A 21,579-nucleotide genomic window follows, 5' to 3' on the forward strand; every position below is an offset into this window, starting at 1 on the left:
TAAAGAGCCTTTATTTTTAAAAGTGTCAATATTTCTTGCTGAAAAGTTTGAGAGGATAATTATGAGCTATAAACTGTTTACTGGTTCTCATCAATGTTAACATGCTAATACCATGCATCTGTCTGAGGGGTTTGGCTTGTGAACACTTAAGCTTTCCTGTCCTTGTTTGGGGGATGATGATGGGATATACAGTATAGACCAACCCTCTTGATGCAGTTGAGGAGCATTGAGGAGGGTATAAATCTTCTCAAAGTATTCTCGTTCCTGTTTCCCATCACACTCTCCTGCTCTTCATCTTGGTGGAAGAATGGCTCCTAAAAAAGCTGAACCGAAGAAGGAGACAGCAAAGCCAGCAACCCCTCCTGAACCAGAAAAACCCAAGGAGCCTCAGTTTGATCCAAAAAGCATCAAGGTACGTACATGTATGGCTTTGTTTGTGTTGCAATTTTACTAACAGCTCAGTGTTAGAACATCATGAGAAACATTGGAAAACCATGAAGTAACTTCTTCCCAAATATTGTAAGCAGTTAGACCTGAAAGACAATTAAGGACGCAGAGCTTATTTTTTCCTTTCACACACAAAAAAATAACATTAAGGTGACAGTTTTGATCTTGTGTGTTATAAAACATTCCCAAATTGGGTCTTATTGAGTTAAAAACCTTCAGATATTGATTGGCTAACAATATCATGGCTCAAATCAATGAATAAGGTTCAAATGTTTCACACAAATGTCTCAGCTAAGTGCCTATGTGAAGGCATTGTTCAAACTGAGACCACATATGCAACTTTAACTAACCTGATGGTCAGAGATGGGGTCTGACTCTGGAGAGTGGTCAGAATGAAAGAGTCAATGTGGTCATACCGCCTTCCACGCTGGTGTCTCCCATATTACAGCTTTCCTGTTCTGTGCATTCCTGTTCTCTTGTCTTTCTGTCCAGTGGACAAAACGGATGCGGTTTCACTGTAATTCCCTCTGGTCCCAGACGTTTGTTATTCTTAGTCTGCATGATCTGACTTTTGTTGAATGGCACTAGAAAGCTTTGTTTGAGAATTGTATCTGTATTTTCATTGTGATTGGCCATTGTTAACTGCATTTATAAAACTATTTGGAGGGAAACAAATCCACTTCACCATTATTAATCTCAATGCTAATCAATCAAGTTCCTTATAAAAGTTCCTTTTTTAACCCTCCCTAGGTTGAGTTTACAGCTGACCAGATTGAAGGTAAACATTTGCTAAATAAAATATATACCTAAATTGATATTTCATATCTCTTCCTCATAAACAAAATAATATCGTAATGTCCTATCCACACAGAATTTAAAGAGGCCTTCATGCTATTCGACAGAACACCCACTGGTGAAATGAAGATCACTTACGCCCAGTGTGGAGATGTCATGAGGGCGTTGGGTCAGAATCCTACAAATGCTGAGGTCATCAAAGTACTTGGCAAACCCAAACCTGAGGGTGAAAGAAATAAACTTTGCTTTGACTGTATAGCTAAACGTTGCACAATTAAAATGAATAATTTTTTTATTGTGTTTGCAATACCCATTTTCTTTAGAAATGAACACCAAACTGATAGACTTCGAGACTTTCCTGCCTATGTTCCAACACGTGTCCAAGTCCAAAGATCAGGGCACATTTGAGGACTTTGTTGAGGGCTTGCGAGTCTTTGACAAGGAAGGAAATGGCACTGTAATGGGTGCTGAACTTCGCCATGTACTTGCAACATTAGGTAAATACAAAACAATACAAAAAAGCTCAATTACTAACATAAGCATCTTAGTAAAGGAGAACTCTGGCGCAAAATGAACCTTTGGTCTAATTACACATTGGTACATAGTCGACCGTTCTCTGAGATTTGATTTCATGATAATCGAATGTGAAGAGTTTTATCTCTAAAAACTGTTTAGCGTATAGGCTATATGGGGGCATATAATAAGTAAAAAGAAATCGCTAGTTTATACCACTAACAAGGCTCAAAATAGCACTAACACAATAACATAATGAGGGTCCCTACATGCAAAACGAAGCATTGAGAACTTTGTAAGTGTACGGACCTTTCAATAAGAAGATATTTTATAAAGACAGTGCACTTCGTGTATATACAGCAGGAGCCATCAGTTTTAGAGATAAAACTCTTTACATTCGATTAGCATGAAAACAAATCACAGAGAACGGTCGACTAAGAGTGTATAGACCAAAGGTTCATTTTGCACCACAGTTTTCCTTTAAAATCTGTGTTTGACCAACACTATCTCACGACCAATTCGTACGAATTCGACGCATGATTAAAAAGTGTCTAATTCGTACTAATTCGTACGACCTCACTCGTACTAATTCGTACGATTTGTCTAAACCCACGTGATGGTTAAGTTTAGGGGCGGGGTAAGGGGTAGGTCATTCGTATGAATTCATACGAATCAGCCAATTCGTAAAATATGTACGATTTAGCAAAATCGTATTAATTCGTACGAGTGAGGTCGTATGAATTGTTACGAGTTAGCCACTTTTTAATCATTCGTCGAATTCGTACGACTTGGTCGTGAGATCGGGTTGGTTTGACTGGTTTTTACATATTTACCTTGAGATTGACACCAGAAACAAGCAACCACAGTGTGTCACATGTCTTGCAGGTGAGAAGATGACAGAATCAGAAGTAGAACAGCTAATGGCAGGACAGGAAGATGCAAACGGCTGTATCAACTATGAAGGTCTGATCATTCTTTACATTTGAAAAGCTGCAAATTTCTTATTAGCTTACTGTGTAATATACTCCCATTCATTTTTTGAATACGGTAGTTTCATTCAGCAAGAATGTATTGATCAAAGTGACAAAATACATTTAAATAAAAAAAAGTTGTTTTAATTGTAATAATATTTCACAATATTTTAATGATTTTTACTGTGATCAAATAAAAGTAGCCTCGATGAACATATTGAACATAAGAGACTTTTTTTCACAAATCTTTGTCCCATATTTGTCTATGGTCTATCTTTGCTTTCCAGTGAGTAGATGGTAATCTTGTCTTTTTCTCCTTTTCTCCTATAGCATTTGTTAAACATATCATGGCTGGGTAAACAAATAAGGTCAGTGGTGGTTATGAATTTTAAATTCAATGACATCCACATTTACTGTTGCAAAAGGAAATGAGAAAGAATCTGATTGTCTTCTAATTTTCCCCCTATAGGTACTAATGTGATGTCCTTTGCAGGTCTCACCAGTCCTTCAGCCCTGCTCTCCTCTCTCTAATGCCCTTAAAGGGATACTTCACCTCTGGAGAGATTAATGTGTATTTAAATTGGGTCATTTGTGTAGGACAAATGTGAAATTATTTCAGTTTTCCTGTATGACATTTTGTCTTTGATTTGTGTGTGTGTGTATGTGTTGCAGGCCATTTTACAACCAATGCATTTATTTCCAAATGTGTTGTTTACTGAAACTGCTTGTTACATTGGCAACAGGTCTTTCAAAGTCTAAAACTCACTAGCAGGTGGTATAAAAAATAAACAAACATGAAAATTAAAATTGACCTCACCCCAACCGCCTCTGTTGAAACTTCACCTTCTTTTCAAGACAGCTGCAGAGAACTCTGAATGTGTAGATTTCCATTTAAAAATGGATTACAGCAACAGCTGGAAAGAGAAAAGACTCTGACTCTTACAAGAATTAAAGATTTACAAAGACAGGATAAATGCTTTTAAGTGAAATGTGGCATCATTGATGGGATATGGATGGATTACATCAAATTACACCATGGCCTATCCGCACACATGCCAAGGGCACTAGACCAGAGGGGGGCCCAGACAAGCTACGGAGCACCTGGGGGGCCTTTATACAGGACTGTACAGGGATATAATCCATCCCTGGTCTGAATACTCGATTCTGATTGGCTGGAAGGTGTGCATTGAAACCATTTAGGTAGTTCCAAATCATTTTATTCCCCATTCTGTATTAATTTGCTGCTTTCATTTAAGCACACACACACACCTCACTCGCACACAGAGATCGCTCTGCACAGACACACTAAATCATTCAGGAGCACAGAACTAGTTGTCAATGCTGCCCTGTGACTAGCTTCATGAATCAATACATTATATTACTTAGCAAGGAAGTGGTGGTAACATCACTGTTTTTGAAGTAATTAAACTCACAGCTTTAAAGAGACACCGCACAGACGCAGGTAATTCACACGCACTTCTCTCTCTCTCTCTCTCTCTAGGATAATTTATTCAAATGGATGTTTAAAAGACATGATTTTATTCAGCAAGGATGTATTGATAAAAAGTGACAGTAAAGACTTTTACATCGTTACCAAAAATTTCATTTCAAATAAATGCTGTTCTATTCAATTTTTGATTCCTTACGATCCTTATCACGGTTTTCTCAACATTTTTCTGTTTTCAACATTGATAATAATAAATGTTTCTTGGGAATACATAAATGTTTTAAATCAGAATATTTGAATGATTTCTGAAGAATCATGTGACATTAAAGATTGGAGTAGGCTATTGATGTGGAAAATTCATCTTTGCCATCATTGGGAATTCATAGGAATACTTGTATTACTTTGTATTTGATTCTACCAGAATTATCATACTGGTTTGTAAAAGGTTCTCTGAAAGTTATGAACTAATATCCGTTTAAAACGAGAGCGTGTCCAAGGATATGAGACACATGAAAGTAGTGCCATTATAAATAACATCTGACCACTGGATGCCTCGATTGACCGATCAGAATCCGGTAATCTCTTCAAGAGTGGCTATGGGGGAATATAATGAAGAACAGTTTTGTCTGTACACACACATGGTTACAGTATGTTAGAGACAGCTTATTCTCACGGATTAGTGATGGACATGTGTGGGTCCACAGCTGACTAGTGTTAACTTACAGACCAGAACAGCTCTCCATTCAAAGGCTATTGTATTTTCCCTGTGTGTCCTTGTGGCTCATGGCAAGAGATGCGGTCATTTGTCTCCCTTATTATTGGGCTGTGGGACGCAAGTATCTCCTTTGATTTTTCAACACAATGATACAGAAATAGCATATTAACTTCAGCTATGTCCCGATTGAGAAACACTGAGGCAAAGCAGGTCTTGTGTTACTGACACATGGAGAGGGAAGTCACACAAAACACAATCTATAAGCAATAGTATAAGAAGGGATTCTTCTCTGTATCACTGTGAAGATTTTCATACGAAATATACAGCTACTGCCACAAATAAACAGCTAATTCCTGTTTGTGTCCAGGATACCTTTCAAATCACAAAACAGATTTGCAACAACATGCTGTCATTATCATGTGAGCGACAGTTATGTCGCTTGACCTTCATTCATTAATCCCATCTCATATTTAATAAATAAATAAATCCTCTCCCATGGCCTAATGTTATACTAAGGTGTCCAAGTGTCCAATCTCACCAGAAAACTTTTTGCCTACTCTATGAGTACTGTGAACTCAGACATTGGCCTACCTCTCGCAGTCACATACTGTTTTTATAGTAAGGAAGTAGGCAATTTTGGATGCAGCTAAAAACTACTGACAACTGAAGTGTTTTCTTACTATTATCTTATTCTTATTTTGTTATAGTGGAGACAGGGCTATAGTAAACTCATTTATTTTCAAATATATTTGTCACATTTTCACTGTATGCATGAAATATCACACACTGTAATAGTGGGGCATCACAACTTTTTTTCACAACTTTTTAAAATTTGAACACAAAATGATTATGTAACAACAAAAATGTTGTAACAAAAGTTGTAATCAATAAATTACATAAAATTACAACATTCACGACATATGTGACAGCCTAGGCAACTATTACCAAAAATATGATGATATTACAATATTTTATTAGGCTACAGTTTTAATTTAAGAGGGGTTTGGACAAGTAAGTAAAACTAGCAAATGCATTGTTAGATAAAATAAAATGTTAATATGTTTTTATTTCTCATTAGACCAATGTGCATTCATTAATATCAAATCAAGTAATGTTATTTAAGTCAGATTTTTACCGAATTACAAAAATTTGTAACAACCCTTTCTGAGAAAGTTCACATAACAGTCATATTGACATGGCTGAGACGCCATCTAGTGGCCAGAAGGGTTTGTAACACCCAGACTTTATCTTCTGTGAAAGAAGAACCATCACTTTAAACATTAAAGGTTGATGTATCAAAGCATATTAAAATAAAGAGAGGAAGAGAGGACTAAATCCAACACAGGAAGACAAGTCAATACAACAAACATTATGAGGCCATTAGAACTGTCTCTCTCTCATAGACACACCTCAACATGTAAGAAAAATGCCTTCTCATCCTCAAGCCGGCTGGTTGCTGAGCAACTCCCACCCAAGCCCAACCGCGAGCAAGAACTCTATTGGCTTTCAGACGAGCATCTCACACAGCTGAAGAACACAAGGACACTGACAGCATCAACAGCACTGCTCTTTTTCATATTCTAAAAAAATCTATATGGTTTTTGCAAGTAAGAGATCAAGATTACTCTTAGCAGGGAGGAGAATTTACAATACATTTTGATATTGCAATTTCTGTCTTCTGGGGGAAAACACCAGCAGGTTGTACAGCGGGTAAACAGAGGATCTCTTAAGACACAAGGACTGTTTATGTGAAGGTGTCCAGGTAAAGGACTTGGCTTGGTATGTAACTCTATAGAGAATATGCGGAGCAGATGGTGCAATGTGTGTGTGTGTGTGTGTGGATCATGCATGTTTGTTTAAGAACAGACTGTGAAAATATGGGACTCGTTCATATAAAACAAACTGTTTATAAACAGAAATGTTGGAGAATTAATATTACGATGTGAATAAGCCATCTAAAAGTGCTGGCACAGTCAAACTGACCCAAAACGTTTAATAGAGAAAACAGTTAAAATAACCAAAGAGATAATATTTATACAAATTCCAGCACAAAAAATAAAATGGTTATTCTTTTTTTGTCTATAGTCACAAACTTTTTAAATATACACTAGGCTAATGTGCAAAAAGCTTTAATTTTAACATTAAAAATAATAATCCAGTGAGATTTTTGTATATACAAGGAGTCATAACTTATTGACTGTGCAGATCTCTGTGTGTAGGACATTGACTGTTGTCAGACTCCTTGTGCATACAATAATCACTGGATTATTACAATTAAGAGCATAACTAGAGCATAAACAGACAAATGTATTGATCACTGAAATATGAGCTTTGGAATGGCCTCGCCTGGTCTTTCCTCGTCTGGTCGAACCACATTTAAGTGTACTTTATACTTAGCCTAACTAAAAAGTTTTGGACAAAATCTTAATCATGAATCATGAAGTGAGGTCTGGGAACTTCCAGGGAGCTGCTAAGGGGTGAGACTGCCGAATGCAGACATTGTCAAATAAGATACAATAAAATACCGCATTCGGTTGTGTGTAAATATCATCGAAATGTCATTTTCGAGTTCTGGTTTATCCTCCTGACCTGACTGACATCACTCTCCCTCTTGCTCTCTAGCGCCATCCTCCCTTTGCAGGACGCGGAAGGATTTGTCAGGGTTTGCTCACTGGCAGGCTGCTGCAGTTGGACAGACAATAACTCAGTGTGCCACAGAGGTAAGTCAACCCGGTTTACAAACTCAAAGACTTGTATTTAATAGCGATTCATTATTAATCAAGAAATGAAGTCCATAACCCTTAGCTTGTTTCGCTGCAACTCGTGTATTGGTCTTAGGATGTTAGTAAATCCGACTGTTGGGTGTGTGACAGACATTATGGCCCGCTTTTCTTCATATACTGATTTTTAAAAAGAAACTCTAACGTTATACATGTAATTTCACTGAGATTGTATCAAGTGCACATATATAAAGACTGCTTTCTTTATTCTTTTGCATCTACCGGTAGCATCTTATTTTCATGGATGCACAATATGGACAATAATCATTTATCTTCATTTAAAGAATATTAACTTACATGGCACTTTATTTATCTTTTTTTAAATGACGTGCGTCGCATCGTAGAAATCTCGAGGCATTGTGGCGATTCACGCATGCAATGCTTCACGTGCACGCGGTTTGCCGGTGTGGAAAACACTAGTATGAGACATTGATGGAACATAATGTAAGCTCACACCGGTGTGTTAAGTCAGTCTGGATGAAAGGTTCCAGGGTTTTCTATAGATCTTTTGTGGCCATAACCATTGACAAATCGATAAGCGGTTGCTTTTGTGCCCGGACCTGATCCGCCTGAAAGCGATAAACGCGCCTCGACGTGTCGCTGATCCTTCGGTGTAAAGGGATTTCCGCAGATTGCTCCATGTTGAAAATGGTGCTGATGTTGCACGTGTATGGATTGTCATAATGGTATCAGTAAATTTAAACTGATTTAAAGCGCATCTTTATGAAAGGACCCTCTGGATCCTACGGGAACACCGCTTATTATGCTGACCTTACATTTGTAACACCATGGGGCTTTTTGTCTGGGCGACTATGCAAATACAAGTCTTTCGAATAATAGTAATAATAAAACATTTTATAGTGTGACATTACACAAAAGTACTTTTTCTAGGCCAATGCAAAACCTGGGTCGCAAATACATTTACTTAAGTTTACAATGAATACATTATCAAACATAAAACCAACATTTTTTGCTCCATTATAATTTGTATGAGGATGGATGAGAATTTTCAAGGCAGCGGACACACCTTGCTCCCCCGCCCTCCCCGTCTCTCTCTCTTTCTCTTTCTCTGGCTCAAGCTCTCTCTCTCTCGCGCCCTACTCTATCACATCACGGCCGTTGCTCTGCCACACTCTCACCACCCGCGCCCATTGTAAGTACTCTCTTTTTTGAAAATATACAGTATAATTTTAAAAAGCTTTACTTAACGTTTGAAACGTAACGGTCGAAATTCACGTCTGCATCTTCTTCAGCACCTCCTCCCCCACGCCCATCTCTGCTGAACACGCCGGGCCTGTCTTTAGCCCAAAGACACTGTCGCTTTCATTTATGTATCCTAATATTTAAAGATTACGAAATGACATCTGCGGGTGGTATTTCACCATGGCTTTATAGCGGAGTTGGTATTCTGTCGGCGAATGTATACCTGTCTGTGCATTATGCATATCATAACACGTGAAATCTAGATTAGCTAAACCTTACTAGACGTTTTTTCTCTTTAAAAAAAAAAAAAAAAAATTGTGGAAGACTATATTGGGGTTGTTTTAGCTTCAGTTGGACAAACAGAACAATAAGGAATAGGAAGCCTGCATGAGCAAAAAGAATTGAGGAGAAAATTAACCTCTTAAAGAAAGGTCCTCCTGATCAGTTTTGAACAAATTTAGAAAACCCAATATTCCAGTAAATCTGACAAACATTCTTTCAAATTTTAGGTCTACTCACTTTTTTTGTAACTCCAGGTCGTAGATTTAGGATGCCATGTCTGCGATCTGTAGAATAGAAACAAAAGTACATTTTTAAAAGTCTAGATGGAGGGAGTTGCTTTTGCATATAAAAATACAGATGCAAAATTTGCCATTGAAAACTACAACTACAATCATCTTCATCAGTATTATTTTGGCGGCAGCTATTGAGGCACAGAGATTAAAACATTAGGTGAATCTGATTCAGTTTACATACGATACCACTCACTGAAGTGTGTGTTTCTCTTGCTGGACAACTGCCTGTTACTCATTTTTACACTGTTAATCTATTTATTATTTTAGAACAGAGGAGGATGGACTCAGTTCAAACTGCATTTCTCTTTTAATTAAAATGTATGCAATTGTTGTGGCCCTAGAGGTTAAAAACCAAAATCGCATGCATTTTGCAGAAGAATATTGTTTTGGTTGTGCTTCGGCATCTGTGTGACTGCAGATAAATATGGTTATCCTCCTGCTCAGAAAACATAATGTTCTTAAGAGATATAACCAGTTAATGTGGAAATGATCTCAAGCTGACTGAAGACATTACTGTTACAGCTTTAGCTATTAATAGACATGGTACTTACTAGAAAATAAATTCCAGCACAGCTACAACAACCACGAAATGACTCTCACAATACATAATGCGTTACAATGAACTACATATGGCAAGTTATCTGTTCAATAAAATACCCTACTCGCCCGTTGTGTAATAAAAACGCATCTCCATGTCGCTTTTCAAACATTTAAAATCCCTCAGTTCTCCCAATCTGCAAAAAGCCAGATGTGAGCATTACAGACTATAGGGGTGTAACGGTACACAGAAATAACGGTTCGGTACGTACCTCGGTTTTAAAGTCACGGTTTGGTACGTTTTCGATACAGCAGAAAGAAAGAAATGCCAGAGAAATTTCCTATTTGTTAAAAGAAAAAAAATATTTTTAAATAAGTTTGAGTTTTCCTACATCTTGAAACTTTCAGGTTTATAAATGGGAGTCATCGTTGAAGGATGAACAAATAATGTTTTGGTCATCACATTTCGATAGATTTTTTATTTATACAATATTTGAGTTTTGAAGTGCTGGAAAAAGATGTGTGAAGTACTTGAAAGCATTTCACTATTCCAGCCAAACCGGTTACAGTTAGTGTTACTATATTAAATCCATGGTGAATGTTGCTGGTCTGTGGACGTAAAGTATTACTAGTTCATTCACGGCACAATGTTTCTCCTGGTTTCCACGTCAGTGCTGTTTGATCTAATAGAGATCTACGGTTAACGGAGAACTGTGAATGCTTCTTTCTAGATCTCGCAGGTCGCAGCGATGTTATTACCTCAGTGGCGAATTCAAATGTTTTCTTTACTGGATCTCCTAGCGCTGTGTAGTAACAGTGTCGCTTGATCGAAATCGGCTCGCGCTGCACAGATGTTGCTGGTCCGAACTGATAAACGATCCGTGAAGCACATAACGAGTAGCGCAGTTTCATTCCGCTTGCCATTTGATGTTGCAAAACATTGTGGCGCGGCCAGTGCAAATTTTGTTGGCAGGGAAAATGGTCCAAGCAATCGTTCGGTTTGTATGCGTACCGAACCAGAAGCCTCGAATCGAAACGGTTCAGTACGAAAACATGTATCGTTACAGACCACTTTGATTTGATTAGAGGAGCCATTATCGCCCAATCAGATCTCAGGAACTTCCGGGGATAAAATACACATCTGTAGTTACTGGAGCTGCTTATTGTTGGCTACAACATATGAAAATCCAGATTCAACATGTCTTTTTCTGCTTGAAGACAGTGACACTGTGTCTCTCTGGTCTGCTAGGCCAGATCCCATGCAGTGTGCACTGCAGTCCTGATCCACCATGGCAACAGATGAAAAAAAAAAAATGTTCACAAAAAATAACTGTCTTGAACACACACACACAAACAGGTTTCATAGAGTTAATACATCTGGTATTCTCTATATTGAAGCCAGTTGAATAGTTTTGTTGCTGGATGTATATCATCAGATTGACATTTTCCTCTTTATGCCAGCATCTGTACGACACGTTCACGTAAATGCCAACCGTCCTTTCTGGGGACTGAATATTTTCTTATGCTAAGTGGATCATGCTGTTACTGGCAGCAATTTCGTCTGCCACCATGACCATTATTTCAATTCGGCCAGAGTTGGCACACACAAACACACACTGACTGCTCTGCCAGTCGGTTAATTTAATGTCCAGATTCAGTTCAGTGAGGTGTGATCCTGAACTCTTGAGGAGAGTATGGGCTGCGGGTCCAGAAACCACATGGCAGATGGGAAGGTCTTTCGGTTAGATAAAGGACATCTCTGCTGTTTGAAATGCTCTGTTTATGCAGAAATGAGGCTTATTAAATTCTTGCGATACATGTTATTTACATTCTCTTTGAGAATTACTTTATTAGTCCCAATAATATCTGTATGTGCAGTTTGGTAAGATTAAATAGAATCTGATAAATCTTGTATGATGCTTCTCTTAAAGGGATAGTTCACACAAAAAATGTAATTCCCATAATTTACACTCATGTCGTTTCAAACCTCTATGAGTTTCTGCCTTCTGTGAAACTTGATGTAAATCTTTGAAGAATATATTGGCTACTTTATATTTTATATTATTATACTATATATAGTTTAGGGTTTAAGTTCCAAAAATCACTAAAAAAGCATCATGACTCAAGCGCTATATTCCAGATCTTCTCAAGACATAAACTGCACTCTCTGCACTGTAAAAATAATATATTTTAAGTCAAATAAAACAAACAAAAACAAGTCTTCTTTAAAATTTCATTTCATACTGGCCGTTTCTAATTCTTAGTAATTATTTGTGACAAGCAAAATCTGAGTGAAAACTGTTTCAAAGTAAGTTACATACCAACTTTTAATTATTTATTAGTTAGTCATTATTCATTGTGCCATACACTCTAAAAAATGCTGGGTTGTTTTAACCCAACTTTGGGTCAAATATGGACTAACCCAGCCGTTGGGTTAAATTTTTACATTACATTTTTAACCCAACATTTCGGGTTTGTCCATATTTGACCCAACATTGGGTTAAAACGACCCAGCATTTTTTAGAGTGTAGCCTTGGTGTGTTCGTTAGACAGCGATATTAAATTTGTGAACAAATAATTGTTTTAAATTCAGTGAATCAATTGATTTGTTCAATAATTAGACAGATCTAGTTCTCACTAACTCAATGATCCATTCCCACTGGATATCAGTTCACTGGAGAGAAAATGAATAGTGATTAATTTTCCTCACACAAATAGTCCACAGTGTAGCTCCATAGTCCCCTTTACTTTCATTATATTAAAAAGAATGGCCCGATCCCCTGTTGTGTTTCACAGAAGAAACAAACGTCTTACAGGTTTGAAATTACATTTAATGACAGAATTTAAATTTCTAGTTGAACTATCCCTTTTAACACATTAGCATGATTTTGGGGTGGGACAGTGATAAACTCTTAACCACTGGAATTAACTTACCAGTTGATCTTGCTGGCTGGTGCAAGCATGCTACATTACTTGAGGCAATACTAAAAAAAATTCTTGATTAGTCCGCAACGGCCACGCACTTGGGCACGACGTGCAGACATGCATCCATTAACCTCACTGATCCTGCTACCCAGTGCCCAGAGAGAGAGAGAGAGAGAGAGAGAATGAGAAAGTGACAGACTAAAGGGAGGAGACATGAGATGGAGAGATGGCTGCACACTTCTGAAGTGATGCTGCAATCTGCGCTGCGAGCTGAGATGGACAAAACTAGGTCAGAGGCAGAGAGGCACTCAACTGTGTATGGACAAGGATTCTAGCAAAGACCAACAACACAATATTTACTTTCCTACAACTTGTAAAAATAGTCAACAATTTCATGCTAAGCTGCCCTCATGAAAAAGTTTAATTTGAGTGGACTTAACTTTGCTCCAGTTTTTTTTTTTTTTTTTTTTTGGTGCTGCTGCTGCATTGTTGCAGAGGCATTCCAGAACCATCTCCTGGGCACTTCAATTACACTGCGCACAGGGCACTTACGTAATTGGTCTGCCTGAAACACTCTGAGTGAGACCCGTAAATTTAGTCAACAAAACAGAAACGCTGAGCTGGAGAGGACAGTTTGGTTAATTTAACCTTTAGAACCTATCTGGGCTGTTAACAGGCCAATATTTTAGTTACAGTGAAATGACCTTCCATTATGGACCAGTGTTCAGAGTAAACCAGCATGAGTGGATTTAACCACATTCACTGGTCTAAGGAATAAACACCAATGTCTAGACTCTAGACAATCATAGTCCATTTGTCTTCAATCTGAAACCTGAACTTAACTATTTTGATGTAAACCATGACATATTTTTGTGTTGAGTATCCCTTTAAGTGACTACTAGATGGCAGTAAAGCTGTAAAATTAAATTAAACATATTGTGCATCCCTACGGAAAAAAAAAAAATGTTGCGCAAGACTTGATTTGATAGTGATGAGTGATCTCTATATGACAGTTTGTTGGAGGGGAGAATATAAAAAATAAGAGAGCTTTGGGACGTCAGTCCATAAAGTCTTCAGGGCAGGGAAGATATTATATTTTAATAGATTACAAGAGTTTTTCCTTTGGAATAACATGAGCAGATTAACAGTTCACAATAAAACCAGGAATGTTTATTAAGAAAGAAATAATATAGGGTAAAGCTTTGAGTTGACCTTAAGGAAAACCTCAATGTATTAGTGGCTTGGATATAGACTGGTAATGGGAGACTACAAATGGTTAGATTACAAATAATGAATTTTAAAGCCACAAGGGGCTAACATATTAGGCTAATCCTCTTATGAAGACATTAACCTTTATTACAGAAAAAAATCCAGATTCTTGGGGACCAACCTAGGGAAATTATGATGAACTAATTGCGTATTCACCATATTGACTTGCTGGATTGGTTGCCGTAGAAGCAAGAAACGTCTTTGAGAGCATTATAGATGTTCATATCTTTACTCACCAGGTTTTCTTCTGTTTGTTGTTTAATGTAGTTTTTGAAGATGACCGCTGTATTGATTTCTCCTTTTATTGTATCAGCTGGGATCTGTAAACGTCTGCAGTTTCTTCACCCATTCTCTAGGCCAGCAGGACGTTTGCCTCATTTTCTGCCCTTCCTAAGGGCTGTACATTTACTGACAGGGCCTTTTTTCAGAATAACTGAAACAGACATACATGAGGTTACACAAGGTTATGGATCGCCATGTCATCAAGTCAAGGCCCACACACTCCCCTTACTCCTGGTATCTGGTGTGCAGGGTTTGACAGATGGCCATTTTTCCAATTGAATGAGCAAACGTCGAGTCAGTTTAGCAGAAAAACGGCCAATCCTACTCACCAGGACCACTAACAGGTTACATTGCGTCATGTTTAATACGCATCACTGGATAAATGCCATTCCATATTGAAAACCATCAGGGTGGTGATGGTGCAGTGGATAAGACACATGACTTTGAGAGACACGGGTTCGAATCCACTGTGTGTCACTGAGCAAGACACCCTAGTTGCTCCAGAGGCGTGCGACCTCTGACATATATACAGCAATTGTAAGTCGCTTTGGATAAAAGTGTCAGCAAACTGAATAAATGTAAAATGTAAAACTGGTCACTGGTTCTTCAATATATGATGCTGTTGACGACGTTTATGCCTCATATTAGCATCCGATCATAAGAGGACAATTTGTCCAACTACAGGATGTCTAGCATTACAAGTTATTTGAAAAGGCTGCCTATATATATATATATATATATATATATAAATTATGAGAATAGTATTGACTATACCACCAATCACCAGCATATCCAGTGATTATTCCATCCTCAAATTTACCTATTGAATCAACCTGGGGTGAGTTTCCCAAAAGCATTGTTAGCCAACTATCTCAAGGTGCATCATTATTAGCATAATTCAACGAGTCGGGTTTCCTCGAAACCATAGTTTCAACAAACATTTACAAACAGCTAGTGCTGGGCGGTATACCGGTTCATACCGAATACCGGTGTTTATTTTTGTTATGATATGAATTTTTAATATACATTTTTATACATGTTTGGTATTATTTGAAATGTCTCATTTCCAAATAAGTAAAACAAAAGGTAATACGGTTTTTAAGAGTTTAGAGATAACAAGCACACAAAGGAGGGTTGGAGAACCCTCCTGTTCTCAAAAGGTGTAATCTCTGTATGGAAATTACCATTGTTAGCCATGTGAAAGAAGTTTCTGTCTATATGATGAGATGTAGCAGGGGACTCGGGGCCTTTCTGTATCTCAGATCAGCCTGTGAATGTCGAGTCGCTGATACTCTCAGCTTAATTTATTTTCTAATGTCGGGTTCGTTTTCTCTTTATTACATTGCATTTGATGTTTTGTTGCATTGATTATCTTTGAACTGATTATACATTTACCTGACATAATAAATTGACCGACTTTGACATTATTTAATTAGAGTTTTCGCCTAAAATCTATTTGTGGTTGCCATTGACATCGTTGAATAAACATAAGCACGTTTCAAAGTCAAAATGTGGCGTGGGTGTTTTTATATGAATGTATCTAATAATAATAATAAAAATAATAATAATTCATTACATTTATATAGCGCTTTTCTCAGCACTCAAATCGCTTTACATAGAAGGGGGAATCTCTTCAACCACCACCAATTAATACAGGTTTTGCAAAGCCCCACAATATGATGTGGTTTACAATGAGGAGCCAGCAAGAGGTGCTTTAGGAGTGGCAGAAATAGCAGTTTCCCTGGTAACAGCTGTAAACAAAGCAGACAGCGCTCATAAACGTCGTGTTAATGCTGCTTTATCAAGCTTTTTTGGGCGAAACACAAACGTTTTGCGAGAGAACGCAAAATCTTTGAAATAATTGAAACCATTTTTACTGTATACCACTGCCATGTCTGTTTAGTGCTATCATTCATCGTTATCAGATTAGAGCTAACCAAACTCAAAAGGTCATCAGACGGTCAGTGAGTGGACTGAAAGTGCGTGTCTAGTGGTCTAGTGGCTACATGGATACGATCTGTTGATGAACACGACCTCAAGAAACCTTTAAGATCTGTCGTGCTGCAGGATCATTTACCATAGTGTGCTCAGGCAAAAGTACATGCGATCTGATGAGAGAGGACAGGGCTCGGCGCAGTGAAAATACCCATGATTCTCTAGTCCTCTAGATCTGATGGCAGCCCATTGCACTGTTGTGGCAAAATCAGTGAAAGTCCCTCTAGAAATCTGCTGTATCATACAGTTGCAGGCTCTGTCTGTGTGTGTCTGTCACTCTTTCTTTCCTCTTGCCTGCAGTTCCATTATCCTTTCATCCCTGAAGAGCTCTCTTTCTCTGTCCTCCTCCCTCTCTTTTTCTCGCTCAAATTCTTTCCTCCTGCTTGTTTCGTCTTTGTTTCTCTCGTCTTTTTCGCCTACTCACTCTTGTCCTTTCAGCTCAGAAACCCTCATACATTCCCTCTCTGTCTCTCTCTATTTTGTCTTTCTCATCCCTCGCTCTCCTCTGCTCGCTGTTTCTGTAGAGTTGAAAGAGTAGCGGGGCTCAGCAATACATTATTTTCGGCTGGTCAATAATTCAGATTTGTACTTTCTCTGCCAAAAGTTTCAGGAGCCCCAACAATTATGCATTTTATGAAGTGTATTAAATGTGGTGTGAAATAGTGTATAAAATATAGATAATAAAAATAGTATAAAATATGTGGCAGAAAGTTATTTTCATGAAACATTTTTTTTCAATAAATAAAATAAATAAACTATAATTAAACAAATGAAAATAATATATTTTAATTTTCATATATTGTATTACAATTTAGGTTTATATAAATAATAATAGTATAATCTAAAATAATAAAACTTGCAATAATACACCCCCCCTCCTTTTCTCTCAGTCTCTGTTTCTTTTTCTTTTTCATTCTCTTTTTTTGCTCTCTCATTCTCTCTGGCTTTCTGCAGTAATGTGTCCTGAATATTGATGAGGTGAGAATTGCCCACCCTTGGCTGATGGCCAGCTCACATTACAATTCTCCGCCTGCCCACTTCAGTACGGGCCACCCCCAGGATGTAGCCAGCCATGTGTTGTCTTTTAAGAGCCCCCCGCATTTACCATCCAGCTCATTTCAGCATTGCCCTTTCTGCTCTCTGCCAGCCCCCTAACCAGTGAGAGGCATCCATCGTTTGGCAGAAAGTCACAGGCCTTTTAACCCCTTCGTTGTCACCCCCCTTTTTGAGAATGGGGGTTAAAATGCACTATTCAAACTTAAAAGGTTGTAATTCAAGAATGCTTTGGAATATAGACATAAGTTTGGTCTTGTTTTAAAGGAAACACTTCAAAAAATGAAAGTATGAAAAAGTTATGGAAGTTTAAATGTACAGTAAATCAAATATACTGTACTATATATTTTTTTATTTTATATATAAATAAACCATATATATATATATATAACCAAGTTGTGTTCCAAATTTGAAGTTGATATCACACAAATTTAAGTTCCCATGAGATTTTGCTTAGGCGTAGTACCAAAAATAGCCACCGAGTTACAAACATTCCATTGAATTTAGTTCGATACATTCTGCCTTAACAAATTAATACATTTCTATCCAATTATCAATTCTGTCAAAAAATTTGGAACCTTGAGACTTAGACCTTTCTGATAATATGTGTTTTGTCAAGATTAGAAAAGGTTTTGATCATAAATTATGAAATATAATGATGGCCAAAAGGGGAGGAGCCTGATAAAATATTTTAGAGTACCGTTTCTATGGTAACGCAACGTTCAATTTCAAAAGGATTTTAACAGGATGTATTCCGAGTGTGTAAGCTTTCAAATGATACCTAATTTATGATAACTACTAAAATATGTGATGTAATAAAAAATAAACAAAAAAGATAATATTATACCTTTAGAGGATAATATTATATTACTCCTGTTATGATGCAGATTTTTTGAGGTGCACATCGGTTACTCTTCCTACATAATTTGTAGTAAAAATACAGCAGTCAAATATCTATTTAGGAGTCTTAGACCTTTCCATCCATATATAGTTTGTCATAATTAGATTAGGATTTAATAATAATATTAATAGCGAAGTAAAGTTAGGTGTCCTGTATACGGGATGGTGACAGTTAAGAGGCATTGACATTCTGCCTGCACTGCCCAGGAGGGATCACAATCATTCAGATCAAGTGCACCCACTAAGCACTGTGAACAGCGACTGTTGTAAATCTGACTTCAAGCCAGAGGAGACCTGCATGAGCTCAAAACACGGCCAGCAAATTCACAAAGGTCTGCTTCTGAAAAGAGAAAACGACATGAAATCTCAAATTGCTCTGTTTACTTTAATACACATTCCTGGTCTTAATATGTCTTAATATTCATTGTCCACTTAATTCAACCAAAGAAAATAATTTGTCCTTGCAATCTTTTATCAAGATATAATACATTGCTCTGCCCAAAAAATTACTTTCTTTTTGGTTGACGTCATAAATCCCTCTTGTTCTTCAGCCCCATCTGGTGCCCACTTTCCAAAGTTGTTTCCCTATGGATAAGATCAAGTGTTGACTTGATGGAAATTGACATGCTTTTTATAACCATGGGTTCATAGCCTTCTAGCAAACCTTGAATCACACATCAAGTAAACCCATTTTTCTGCTGTCCAGACCAGCAAGTGTTTCCCTACAAAACTTGGTTGACCAGGATGGCATTGCAAGTGACAAACATAAAATAAGCATTTTTGTTAAGGTTAAGGTTTTACTCACCCGGCCTTGTGTTGTTCTATACTTGCAGGATTTTCTGTCTTCTGTGGATCACAAAAGGAGACCATTTAAAAAATGTTCACATTGCTCTTAGGAGTACCATGAAAATTATAATTCAGTTAGTGGTTACCAACCAAAAACTTGTAAAATCAGCATGAAACAGATGTTGCAATCATCTTTTCTCTTCTATAGTGGCATATAACCTAGCGAAACAGCTTCTTGAATGAGAAAAATGTAGGGCAGGACTAGATTTTGTCTAAGGGGAACTGACTGGATCGTTTTTGTTTGCTAACTGCTGTTCATGTGAATGACAGGTTGCTGAAATGGAGGGGTTGTCATCATCAGAGAAGAGATGTTTTTGCGGGGTGGAGGGGACAATCATATTTTTGATGAGGCACACAAATAAAAAAAAAAAAAAGGATAAGGACATAATTAATAATATCCTGCATGGACCAAATCAGACATCTGATCAGCATACCAATATCCTAAACACACCATCTGCTGAGGACCAGCTGCTGGGCTATCCTTTATTTTTTCCATTTTTGAGCATTTCAGCTGTTTCTCCCCAGTTTGTGTTTTGCAACAAACATTTTTAATAAATACATCAGTGCCTATAAACCTATAGCGGTTTCCACTGCTTATCCAGTTCTGGACTGACAGTGGTTGCAGATGGTTTCTAAGCTATGTTTACTGATATCACACAGCCCATTCTGAATAATGCATGAAGACCCTGCGGGAGTCAGGCTTGAGTTTGCACCACTGCTGCCTCAGGGAAATCCAGCTTGTGTGAGTTTATTATGAAGGTGGCAGATTCCCACTGTGGTATTTTGAGAGACATGCTTCCCAATTTTCAACACACTTTTGCAGTCATGGTACCATGACAAGGGATGTGCCCGAAGCCGAATACTAGGCCTATGTTCGGAAAGGAACTAAAACGGCTTTCCTAAAAGAACATTTCAATGTTTTTGCGTTCTCTCGTAATTATATAGTTGGGTATAGGGCTGTAACAATATATCGTGTCACATTATATCACAATACAGAAATGCAACAATATGTACTGTGGATAGTGAGAATCTTTTGGGTGTAGGTCACCCCCCCCCCAAAAAAAAAATGTGTGGAAAAAAAATCAAGTTTACAGTTTTACTATATAGAGTTGAATATAGTGTATAATTATGCAATGCAGGAATTTTTGCCGGTCGGTCCTGATAATGTCAAATGTCTTATGTTACCTGTAAAAAGTGATTTTATTTTACATTATTTTAAACATATCTAGTCAGTGACAGAGTGCACTATTGTTACACTCCTCGTTTGGTAATTGTTTTGTATATAATTTGTGGGCTGCTTTTATCCCATCAATATGCGCGGTATGGTAATCTCTCTTGTAATCTGTATGCTCATATTTTACTTTCACTTTCTAATTCAAGATCACACATACTCTGTTGGGGAGCGGTGGCACTGACCAGGCATTTTACAAGATAAGATATTTGTCAATGACGCTCAGGATCCTCTCTGATATCGTCATGTCCGTCATCTCTCCTTACTATCTATGCATTTTTCATTGTCCATGCCTTTCTGATTTTCGATATAGGCTTTGGGCACATCCCTACTGGCCTGGGGACAAAACACCTTCAGGTTCAAAGCACAAGGGATTATAGTTCACCTAAAATATGAATGTTGTTCCAAACCCATATGAATCTGTGGAACAAAGGTGTACATCTGACAACTGTTTTCCATATTCTTTGCCAATGCCATACATTTACAATAAATGGGAACCAAAGTTTCCAAGTGTAAAAAGGCCACAAAAAACATAAATTGCTCCACTCGTACTTAGCCATATGGATTTACAAATGAAAACTGATTTTTGGATGAACTATCCCTTTAAAAAGCCATTTTGGCATCTGATGCTGTTTCAAGCTGGTCACTGCTGACTTTAAAGATAATGTAATTGACGAATGCAAATCCACCACAGCAGCTTTGGCACTATTTTCAGCTCCACAGCACTTCTTGCCTAAAACAACTTGGTTTCCATTATGACCCCCGCATCCAGATAACCTTGCTGTGTGATCTCAGAGCATAAGCAAATCATTCTGGTGTCTTATTACGTGCATGTGGGTCATTGACAAAAAGGATTTATGGGATGTGGCAATGTTGCATGTAAGCCATCTATTCCATTTCGACAATAGTGGAATTTATGTTTATAGGCGTCCTGTGTGAAGGAGATGGATGAGAGTGTTTGCTTTACTGTCTCGAGTGTGGATTTACAAATAGCTCTGTTGGGACTACATAAGTCTACTTTGTTCAAAGTATAAAGCAGAACTGCTAAAATGAAAACCACATTAGTTGTAACAGGAAGCTTAGCACACACGAGAC

The 21,579-nt window shown here is 37.6% G+C and overlaps 1 protein-coding gene and 1 long non-coding RNA gene across 2 annotated transcripts in view; one reads left to right on the top strand and one right to left on the bottom strand.

Annotated features, from left to right (window-relative positions):
* Positions 1–21,579, bottom strand: part of LOC120489454 (uncharacterized) — a 29,005-nt gene that overhangs the window by 5,555 nt on the left and 1,871 nt on the right. Inside the window, exons 2-10 of the long non-coding RNA XR_016155092.1 lie at positions 19,213–19,253; positions 14,414–18,992; positions 9,391–9,437; positions 3,544–3,640; positions 2,589–2,672; positions 1,553–1,726; positions 1,381–1,462; positions 798–931; positions 204–533 (exon numbers count right to left, since the gene is read on the bottom strand). This is a non-coding gene — a long non-coding RNA (uncharacterized LOC120489454). The remainder of the gene's footprint in view (positions 1–203; positions 534–797; positions 932–1,380; positions 1,463–1,552; positions 1,727–2,588; positions 2,673–3,543; positions 3,641–9,390; positions 9,438–14,413; positions 18,993–19,212; positions 19,254–21,579) is intronic.
* Positions 278–3,096, top strand: myl4 (myosin, light chain 4, alkali; atrial, embryonic). Its single transcript, XM_039686278.2, has 6 exons — positions 278–412; positions 1,198–1,225; positions 1,319–1,468; positions 1,566–1,739; positions 2,641–2,718; positions 3,057–3,096. Exons 1-6 carry the CDS (start codon positions 308–310, stop codon positions 3,083–3,085), a joined length of 564 nt encoding a protein of 187 aa, XP_039542212.1. The 5' UTR covers positions 278–307; the 3' UTR covers positions 3,086–3,096.

The sequence above is a fragment of the Pimephales promelas genome, chromosome 3 (assembly GCF_988280905.1).
Source record: "Pimephales promelas chromosome 3, fPimPro1.hap1.1, whole genome shotgun sequence".
NCBI classification, from domain to species: domain Eukaryota; kingdom Metazoa; phylum Chordata; class Actinopteri; order Cypriniformes; family Leuciscidae; genus Pimephales; species Pimephales promelas.